General features: G+C 42.9%; 1 protein-coding gene across 5 annotated transcripts in view; it reads right to left on the reverse strand.

The window, feature by feature from the left end:
• DSCAM (DS cell adhesion molecule) overlaps window positions 1-12,454 on the reverse strand; it is a 336,141-nt gene that overhangs the window by 210,897 nt on the left and 112,790 nt on the right. For all 5 annotated transcript variants that reach the window (XM_072138796.1, XM_072138794.1, XM_072138795.1 and 2 more), the window contains exons 4-5: window positions 4,755-4,901; window positions 221-499 (exon numbers count right to left, since the gene is read on the reverse strand). In XM_072138796.1, the coding sequence (XP_071994897.1) occupies window positions 221-499; window positions 4,755-4,901 (426 nt within the window). The remainder of the gene's footprint in view (window positions 1-220; window positions 500-4,754; window positions 4,902-12,454) is intronic.

Genomic DNA, 12,454 nt, shown 5'->3' on the forward strand with positions numbered 1-12,454 from the left:
CTATCTTGTGGTCATCTATACAGTTGGAAAATTCGGAAATTTAAATCCCACCTCTGAGGAACAGCGACAGCCCACAGACTGGACTCTATAATTATTGACGACAGTTTTCTGGACTATTTCTAAAAATTAGAGTCTCTTCTGGTAATTTGGGGCGGTTATCATTGATGCTGTTATCAGTTTCTCAAGACAAATACACTGATAGTAGAAACACGTTACTCACGTTTTACGTAGAGCGATCCGATCACCTCAGCGTTGCCATAGGCGTTCCAGACCTCACACACGTAAGTCCCGGAGTCTGAAGGCCGCGTGTTCTCAATTAGCAAACCGACCACCGTATTCCGGTACCTACTGTCCATTTCCAGCTGAACGTTGTCCTTCAGCCAGCGGGTGCTAGGGATGGGGTAGCCAGAGGCCTTACATGGAAGCTCCACTCTGTGTCCTGCCATGACGGTGAGGTGCTCAAACTTATCTATAATGGTTGGGGATGAATTCACTTGATCTGCAAGGAAGAAAATGCAATAAAATGAGAATAGTGAGTGCACCACCAGCAGAATAGTGAGTGCAGCGCTGGAGTATAATACAGGATGTAACTCAGGATCAGTACAGGATAAGTAATGTCATGTATGTACACAGTGACTGCACCAGCAGCAGAATAGTGAGTGCAGCTCTGGGGTATAATACAGGATGTAACTCAGGATGAGTACAGGATAAGTAATGTCATGTATGTACACAGTGACTGCACCAGCAGCAGAATAGTGAGTGCAGCTCTGGAGTATAATACAGGATGTAACTCAGGATCAGTACAGGATAAGTAATGTCATGTATGTACACAGTGACTGCACCAGCAGTAGAATAGTGAGTGCAGCTCTGGGGTATAATACAGGATGTAACTCAGGGTCAGTACAGGATAAGTAATGTCATGTATGTACACAGTGACTGCACCAGCAGCAGAATAGTGAGTGCAGCTCTGGAGTATAATACAGGATGTAACTCAGGATCAGTACAGGATAAGTAACGTCATGTATGTACACAGTGACTGCACCAGCAGCAGAATAGTGATTGCAGCTCTGGGGTATAATACAGGATGTAACTCAGGATCAGTACAGGATAAGTAATGTCATGTATGTACACAGTGACTGCACCAGCAGGAGAATAGTGAGTGCAGCTCTGGAGTATAATAATACAGGATGTAACTCAGGATCAGTACAGGATAAGTAATGTCATGTATGTACACAGTGACTGCACCAGCAGCAGAATAGTGATTGCAGCTCTGGGGTATAATACAGGATGTAACTCAGGATCAGTACAGGATAAGTAATGTCATGTATGTACACAGTGACTGCACCAGCAGCAGAATAGTGAGTGCAGCTCTGGAGTATAATACAGGATGTAACTCAGGATCAGTACAGGATAAGTAATGTCATGTATGTACACAGTGACTGCACCAGCAGCAGAATAGTGAGTGCAGCTCTGGAGTATAATACAGGATGTAACTCAGGATCAGTACAGGATAAGTGATGTCATGTATGTACACAGTGACTGCACCAGCAGCAGAATAGTGAGTTCACCTCTGGAGTATAATACAGGATGTAACTCAGGATCAGTACAGGATAAGTAATGTCATGTATGTACACAGTGACTGCACCAGCAGCAGAATAGTGAGTGCAGCTCTGGAGTATAATACAGGATGTAACTCAGGATCAGTACAGGATAAGTAATGTCATGTATGTACACAGTGACTGCACCAGCAGCAGAATAGTGAGTGCAGCTCTGGAGTATAATACAGGATGTAACTCAGGATCAGTACAGGATAAGTGATGTCATGTATGTACACAGTGACTGCACCAGCAGCAGAATAGTGAGTTCACCTCTGGAGTATAATACAGGATGTAACTCAGGATCAGTACAGGATAAGTAATGTCATGTATGTACACAGTGACTGCACCAGCAGCAGAATAGTGAGTGCAGCTCTGGAGTATAATACAGGATGTAACTCAGGATCAGTACAGGATAAGTAATGTCATGTATGTACACAGTGACTGCACCAGCAGCAGAATAGTGATTGCAGCTCTGGGGTATAATACAGGATGTAACTCAGGATCAGTACAGGATAAGTAATGTCATGTATGTACACAGTGACTGCACCAGCAGCAGAATAGTGAGTGCAGCTCTGGAGTATAATACAGGATGTAACTCAGGATCAGTACAGGATAAGTAATGTCATGTATGTACACAGTGACTGCACCAGCAGCAGAATAGTGATTGCAGCTCTGGGGTATAATACAGGATGTAACTCAGGATCAGTACAGGATAAGTAATGTCATGTATGTACACAGTGACTGCACCAGCAGCAGAATAGTGAGTGCAGCTCTGGAGTATAATACAGGATGTAACTCAGGATCAGTACAGGATAAGTAATGTCATGTATGTACACAGTGACTGCACCAGCAGCAGAATAGTGATTGCAGCTCTGGGGTATAATACAGGATGTAACTCAGGATCAGTACAGGATAAGTAATGTCATGTATGTACACAGTGACTGCACCAGCAGCAGAATAGTGAGTGCAGCTCTGGAGTATAATACAGGATGTAACTCAGGATCAGTACAGGATAAGTAATGTCATGTATGTACACAGTGACTGCACCAGCAGCAGAATAGTGATTGCAGCTCTGGGGTATAATACAGGATGTAACTCAGGATCAGTACAGGATAAGTAATGTCATGTATGTACACAGTGACTGCACCAGCAGCAGAATAGTGAGTGCAGCTCTGGAGTATAATAATACAGGATGTAACTCAGGATCAGTACAGGATAAGTAATGTCATGTATGTACACAGTGACTGCACCAGCAGCAGAATAGTGATTGCAGCTCTGGGGTATAATACAGGATGTAACTCAGGATCAGTACAGGATAAGTAATGTCATGTATGTACACAGTGACTGCACCAGCAGCAGAATAGTGAGTGCAGCTCTGGAGTATAATACAGGATGTAACTCAGGATCAGTACAGGATAAGTAATGTCATGTATGTACACAGTGACTGCACCAGCAGCAGAATAGTGAGTGCAGCTCTGGAGTATAATACAGGATGTAACTCAGGATCAGTACAGGATAAGTGATGTCATGTATGTACACAGTGACTGCACCAGCAGCAGAATAGTGAGTTCACCTCTGGAGTATAATACAGGATGTAACTCAGGATCAGTACAGGATAAGTAATGTCATGTATGTACACAGTGACTGCACCAGCAGAATAGTGAGTGCAGCTCTGGGGTATAATACAGGATGTAACTCAGGATCAGTACAGGATAAGTAATGTCATGTATGTACACAGTGACTGCACCGGCAACAGAATAGTGAGTGCAGCTCTGGGGTATAATACAGGATGTAACTCAGGATCAGTACAGGATAAGTAATGTCATGTATGTACACAGTGACTGCACCAGCAGCAGAATAGTGAGTGCAGCTCTGGGGTATAATACAGGATGTAACTCAGGATCAGTTCTTGTATAGATTATGTATATAAAGGAGCCGCACATACACAATAATCTGCACATCATATACACCGGAGTCTCCTCCTCGTCTACACTATGCGGTGACTCATTGAACTATTGATGAATATAGAGATGAATGAGGGGTTACTCCGGGTGACTGTCGCTCTGGGGATTCGGGTTAACCACCTGCACAATTACTTGTAGAATTGCTTTAGATTTATGAGTGAGGAAATCACTAGGAATAATATGAATAATTTAGCGTTGCTCATCCTCTCCACGTCCACATATTTATGAGTGAGGATTACGATTGCTGCTATGTATAGATATATTTATTTTTCAGCGCCAGGGAATCCGTAATAGATGTAAATGGCGCCTGATATTACAGTATACAGGGCGCCCTCTATAGGTCCTCCTCAGAATGCACACAGAGCCACCCCCCACAGGAGTAAAAATTTGGCTGCACAGCAATTCAGCTTCACCCGGCTGTGATACACTGAAACGAGCTCTGCAGCTGTGTCAATGCAATTTGCTATAATGCCCCAAGTGTTTGTTATCCTATTAGTCAATGCCCGACCCTTTAAAGGGGTTTTCTTTCTCCTCATTCGTTCAGGATCTTAAAGTGAAATAACTAGCGCCACCTATTGGTCAATCTTCGACATACATGTCAATGTCCGACCCTTTAATACACAATAGGACTAATGCTTTGGGCCACAGCAGATAATTCTGTATAATGAATGGAGAGACATCTCTAGTTGCTTGTTTTGGGGTCCGTTGTACAGAGCAGGTGCTTGTTAGGCCTTGACTTTTTGAGTAGCGACTTCCAACAGGTGGCACTACAGATCTAATCTGCATAGTTTTTTTTCCCATGGTGCATTGCTTGGTCGTCTACCTAAGGAAAAATGGTACTGATGCTAGACTTACATTAAACACCTCTCATTTTGCTAATGGGCAGCCTGTCCTGCACTGATGAGGAGCAAAGACCCAGAAACACTCCACAGGCAGCTCTGTTATGTTTTGGATTTTATCCTTCCTGGTAGTGAAATTGTGGACCATGTAAGGAGGAACATGATATGGACATAGGGGAGGTGGAAAATGTTATCTCGAAATGTCCCACTTTGGGAGTTGATTGAACTAAATAGACATCAGTGCAGGACTGGATTATTCTCTGTATCATTATCCCTGGTGGGTTGAGGTCTTCCCCCCAGTGCAGCAGGTGACATAACATGACATTGGTAACACTACTATGACATAACATTACCTAATACAGTCAGCCTGGCGCTGTTGCTCTGCCGCGTTTCCCCGGTGTACTTGTGCCGTGTGGTGCACCGGTAATTGTTTAGTCCGTCCTCGTTCTGTACATCTGTTATATACAAGGCTCCCGATGATGTAATGAGAAATCTAGATCCTAGAAGGAAGGAGAACACAGGTCATTAGAGGTATGAGGTCAGGGGTCAGGGGTGTAACATGAGAGAGTGCAAAGGACACCCCTGGGCCCAAGGGCAATAGGGGCTACACAGTGTCTCTTCCCAATGAGGGGAGAATAGTCATTTCAACATTACATTACACTTTGAGAGCCTGGTGCAAAATTTCCAGCTTCAGGTTACACCTCTACACCAGGGGATACAATGTTACACCTCTACATCAGGAGATACAATGTTACACCTCTACACCAGGGGATACAATGTTACACCTCTACATCAAGGGATACAATGTTACACCTCTTCATCTGGGGATACAATGTTACACCTCTACATCAAGGGATACAATGTTACACCTCTTCATCTGGGGATACCATGTTACACCTCTACATCAGGAGATACAATGTTACACATCTACATCAGGGGATACAATGTTACACCTCTACATCTGGGAATACAATGTTACACCTCTACATCAGGGGATACAATGTTACACCTCTACATCAGGAGATACAATGTTACACATCTACATCAGGGGATACAATGTTACACCTCTACATCAGGAGATACAATGTTACACCTCTACATCAGGGGATACAATGTTACACCTCTACATCAGGGGATACAATGTTACACCTCTACATCAGGAGATACAATGTTACACCTCTACATCAGGGGATACAATGTTACACCTCTACATCAGGGGATACAATGTTACACCTCTACATCAGGAGATACAATGTTACACCTCTACATCAGGGGATACAATGTTACACCTCTACATCAAGGGATACAATGTTACACCTCTACATCAGGGGATACAATGTTACACCTCTACATCAGGAGATACAATGTTACACCTCTACATCTGGGGATACAATGTTACACCTCTACATCTGGGGATACAATGTTAAACCTCTACATCTGGGGATACAATGTTACACCTCTACATCAGGAGATACAATGTTACACATCTACATCAGGGGATACAATGTTACACCTCTACATCAGGGGATACAATGTTACACCTCTACATCTGGGGATACAATGTTACACCTCTACATCTGGGGATACAATGTTACACCTCTGCATCAGGAGATACAATGTTACACCTCTACATCAGGAGATACAATGTTACACCTCTACATCAGGGGATACAATGTTACACCTCTACATCTGGGGATACAATGTTACACCTCTACATCTGGGGATACAATGTTACACCTCTACATCAGGAGATACAATGTTACACCTCTACATCAGGAGATACAATGTTACACCTCTACATCAGGGGATACAATGTTACACCACTACATCAGGGGATACAATGTTACACCTCTACATCAGGGGATACAATGTTACACCTCTACATCAGGAGATACAATGTTACACCTCCACATCAGGAGATACAATGGTACACCTCTGCATCAGGGGATACAATGTTACACCTCTGCATCAGGGGATACAATGTTACACCTCTACATCAGGAGATACAATGTTACACCTCTGCATCCAGGGATACAATGTTACACCTCTACATCAGGGGATACAATGTTACACCTCTACATCAGGGGATACAATGTTACACCTCTACATCAGGGGATACAATGTTACACCTCTACATCAGGAGATACAATGTTACACCTCTACATCAGGGGATACAATGTTACACCTCTACATCAGGGGATACAATGTTACACCTCTACATCATCAGGGGATACAATGTTACACATCTACATCAGGGGATACAATGTTACACCTCTACATCAGGGGATACAATGTTACACCACTGCATCAGGAGATACAATGTTACACCTCTGCATCAGGGGATACAATGTTACACCTCTACATCAGGGGATACAATGTTACACCTCTACATCAGGGGATACAATGTTACACCTCTGCATCAGGGGATACAATGTTACACCTCTGCATCCAGGGATACAATGTTACACCTCTACATCAGGGGATACAATGTTACACCTCTACATCAGGGGATACAATGTTACACCTCTACATCAGGGGATACAATGTTACACCTCTACATCAGGAGATACAATGTTACACCTCTACATCAGGGGATACAATGTTACACCTCTACATCAGGAGATACAATGTTACACCTCTACATCAGGAGATACAATGTTACACCTCTACATCAGAGGATACAATGTTACACCACTGCATCAGGGGATACAATGTTACACCTCTACATCAGGGGATACAATGTTACACCACTGCATCAGGGGATACAATGTTACACCTCTACATCAGGGGATACAATGTTACACCTCTACATCAGGGGATACAATGTTACACCTCTACATCAAGGGATACAATGTTACACCTCTACATCAGGGGATACAATGTTACACCTCTGCATCAGGGGATACCATGTTACACCTCTACATCAGGAGATACAATGTTACACATCTACATCAGGGGATACAATGTTACACCTCTACATCAGGGGATACAATGTTACACCTCTACATCAGGGGATACAATGTTACACCTCTACATCAGGAGATACAATGTTACACCTCTGCATCCAGGGATACAATGTTACACCTCTACATCAGGGGATACAATGTTACACCTCTACATCAGGGGATACAATGTTACACCTCTACATCAGGGGATACAATGTTACACCTCTACATCAGGAGATACAATGTTACACCTCTACATCAGGGGATACAATGTTACACCTCTACATCAGGGGATACAATGTTACACCTCTACATCATCAGGGGATACAATGTTACACATCTACATCAGGGGATACAATGTTACACCTCTACATCAGGGGATACAATGTTACACCACTGCATCAGGAGATACAATGTTACACCTCTGCATCAGGGGATACAATGTTACACCTCTACATCAGGGGATACAATGTTACACCTCTACATCAGGGGATACAATGTTACACCTCTGCATCAGGGGATACAATGTTACACCTCTGCATCCAGGGATACAATGTTACACCTCTACATCAGGGGATACAATGTTACACCTCTACATCAGGGGATACAATGTTACACCTCTACATCAGGGGATACAATGTTACACCTCTACATCAGGAGATACAATGTTACACCTCTACATCAGGGGATACAATGTTACACCTCTACATCAGGAGATACAATGTTACACCTCTACATCAGGAGATACAATGTTACACCTCTACATCAGAGGATACAATGTTACACCACTGCATCAGGGGATACAATGTTACACCTCTACATCAGGGGATACAATGTTACACCACTGCATCAGGGGATACAATGTTACACCTCTACATCAGGGGATACAATGTTACACCTCTACATCAGGGGATACAATGTTACACCTCTACATCAAGGGATACAATGTTACACCTCTACATCAGGGGATACAATGTTACACCTCTGCATCAGGGGATACCATGTTACACCTCTACATCAGGAGATACAATGTTACACATCTACATCAGGGGATACAATGTTACACCTCTACATCAGGGGATACAATGTTACACCTCTACATCAGGGGATACAATGTTACACCTCTACATCAGGGGATACAATGTTACACCTCTACATCAGGAGATACAATGTTACACCTCCACATCAGGAGATACAATGTTACACCTCTGCATCAGGGGATACAATGTTACACCTCTGCATTAGGGGATACAATGTTACACCTCTACATCAGGAGATACAATGTTACACCTCTGCATCCAGGGATACAATGTTACACCTCTACATCAGGGGATACAATGTTACACCTCTACATCAGGGGATACAATGTTACACCTCTACATCAGGGGATACAATGTTACACCTCTACATCAGGAGATACAATGTTACACCTCTACATCAGGGGATACAATGTTACACCTCTACATCAGGGGATACAATGTTACACCTCTACATCAGGGGATACAATGTTACACATCTACATCAGGGGATACAATGTTACACCTCTACATCAGGGGATACAATGTTACACCACTGCATCAGGAGATACAATGTTACACCTCTGCATCAGGGGATACAATGTTACACCTCTACATCAGGGGATACAATGTTACACCTCTACATCAGGGGATACAATGTTACACCTCTGCATCAGGGGATACAATGTTACACCTCTGCATCCAGGGATACAATGTTACACCTCTACATCAGGGGATACAATGTTACACCTCTACATCAGGGGATACAATGTTACACCTCTACATCAGGGGATACAATGTTACACCTCTACATCAGGAGATACAATGTTACACCTCTACATCAGGGGATACAATGTTACACCTCTACATCAGGAGATACAATGTTACACCTCTACATCAGGGGATACAATGTTACACCTCTACATCAGGGGATACAATGTTACACCACTGCATCAGGGGATACAATGTTACACCTCTACATCAGGGGATACAATGTTACACCACTGCATCAGGGGATACAATGTTACACCTCTACATCAGGGGATACAATGTTACACCTCTACATCAGGGGATACAATGTTACACCTCTACATCAAGGGATACAATGTTACACCTCTACATCAGGGGATACAATGTTACACCTCTGCATCAGGGGATACCATGTTACACCTCTACATCAGGAGATACAATGTTACACATCTACATCAGGGGATACAATGTTACACCTCTACATCAGGGGATACAATGTTACACCTCTACATCAGGAGATACAATGTTACACATCTACATCAGGGGATACAATGTTACACCTCTACATCAGGGGATACAATGTTACACCTCTACATCAGGGGATACAATGTTACACCTCTACATCAGGGGATACAATGTTACACCTCTACATCAGGGGATACAATGTTACACCTCTACATCAGGGGATACAATGTTACACCTCTACATCAGGAGATACAATGTTACACCTCTACATCAGGGGATACAATGTTACACCTCTACATCAGGAGATACAATGTTACACCTCTGCATCAGGGGATACAATGTTACACCTCTGCATCAGGGGATACAATGTTACACCTCTGCATCAGGGGATACAATGTTACACCTCTACATCAGGGGATACAATGTTACACCACTGCATCAGGTGATACAACGTTACACCTCTACATCAGGGGATACAATGTTACACCACTGCATCAGGGGATACAATGTTACACCTCTACATCAGGGGATACAATGTTACACCTCTACATCAGGGGATACAATGTTACACCTCTACATCAGGGGATACAATGTTACACCTCTACATCAGGGGATACAATGTTACACCACTGCATCAGGAGATACAATGTTACACCTCTGCATCAGGGGATACAATGTTACACCTCTACATCAGGGGATACAATGTTACACCTCTACATCAGGGGATACAATGTTACACCTCTACATCAGGAGATACAATGTTACACATCTACATCAGGAGATACAATGTTACACCTCTACATCAGGGGATACAATGTTACACCTCTACATCAGGGGATACAATGTTACACCTCTGCATCAGGGGATACAATGTTACACCTCTACATCAGGGGATACAATGTTACACCTCTACATCAGGGGATACAATGTTACACCTCTGCATCAGGGGATACAATGTTGCACCTCTACATCAGGGGATACAATGTTACACCTCTACATCAGGGGATACAATGTTACACCTCTGCATCAGGGGATACAATGTTACACCTCTACATCAGGGGATACAATGTTACACCTCTGCATCAGGGGATACAATGTTACACCTCTACATCAGGGGATACAATGTTACACCTCTGCATCAGGGGATACAATGTTACACCTCTACATCAGGGGATACAATGTTACACCTCTACATCAGGAGATACAATGATTTTAATTGTAGTGATCAAATGTGTGTTATTTGTTTTTGAATATTGTATTCGAGGCCTGTACATAGGTATACATAATACCGCCATACACTGTACTGTACATAAAAATTAGCACTAGGATCCACATGGATTGATTGAAGCTAGATTATCAGGGAATGCCGGACCCCAAGTGGACAATCTAGTGGGGTTCATGAGTTGTAGTCTGTACATCCTTAACCAACCTCTATGATATGTACACTCTTATACACAACCTACCTCTATGGAATGTACACCCTTAAACATAACCTACCTCTATGGTATGTACACTCTTATACATGACCTTCCTCTATGGCAGTGATGGCAAACCTTTTAGCGGCCGAGTGCCCAAAAAGACACCCTCCTTATTTATCGCGAGGTGCCAACCAAAAATTAAAGCAGTAACTTACTGCTCCTGTTCTTCAACAATCATAATGACCTCCTGAGGACAGCAATACAGTAGAAAGATGGAAAATTTGTAGAACTGTAGGGGCCAGCAGGAGGTCCTCCAAAGATAATTCGGCCCTGTCTATTCATTCTCCCTCTTTTTATAGTCCCAAATAGCGAAGTAAGTATCAAAATATGACTGAAAGCAGCATCTTTTCAGTTGCTTGGAACTGCAGGAAGATTCTTCCTGTCCTGTCTGGTGTGCTGGGGTGATGGCCCGGGTGCCCACAGAATGGGCTCTGAGTGCCACCTCTGGCACCCGTGCCATAGGTTCGCCACCACTGCTCTATGGTGTGTATACCCTTATTTGAACCTACCTCTATGGAATGTACACCCTTATACATGACCTACCTCTATGATATGTACACCATTATACATAACCAACCTCTATGGTATGTACACCCTTATACATGACCTACCTCTATGATATGTACACCATTATACATAACCAACCTCTATGGTATGTACACCATTATATATAACCAACCTCTATGGTATGTACACCCTTATACATGACCTACCTCTATGGTATGCACACTCTTATACATGACCTACCTCTATGATATGTACACCCTTATACATAACCTACCTCTATGGAATGTACACCCTTATACATGACCTACCTCTATGGTATGTACACCCTTATACATAACCAACCTCTATGGTATGTACACCCTTATACATGACCTACCTCTATGGTATGTACACCCTTATACATGACCTACCTCTATGATATGTACACCCTTATACATAACCTACCTCTATGGAATGTACACCCTTATACATGACCTACCTCTATGGTATGTACACCCTTATACATAACCTACCTCTATGGAATGTACACCCTTATACATGACCTACCTCTATGATATGTACACTCTTATACATGACCAACCTTTATGATATGTACACCCTTATACATAACCTACCTCTATGGTATGTACACCCTTATACATAACCAACCTCTATGGTATGTACACCCTTATACATGACCTACCTCTATGGAATGTATACCTTATGCGTAACCTACCTCTATGGTATGTACACTCTTATACATAACCTACCTCTATGATAAGTACACCCTTATACATGACCTTTAATTGCATTATGTTATCCTTTCCTGCCACCTGAGGTCAGTCATTGGTTGGAACCTTGGAAATTTCCCAGAGCTGGAAGTCTACATATATTTCCTCTGTCTCCGCAGAGC

This window comes from Engystomops pustulosus, chromosome 2 (genome assembly GCF_040894005.1).
Source record: "Engystomops pustulosus chromosome 2, aEngPut4.maternal, whole genome shotgun sequence".
NCBI classification, from domain to species: domain Eukaryota; kingdom Metazoa; phylum Chordata; class Amphibia; order Anura; family Leptodactylidae; genus Engystomops; species Engystomops pustulosus.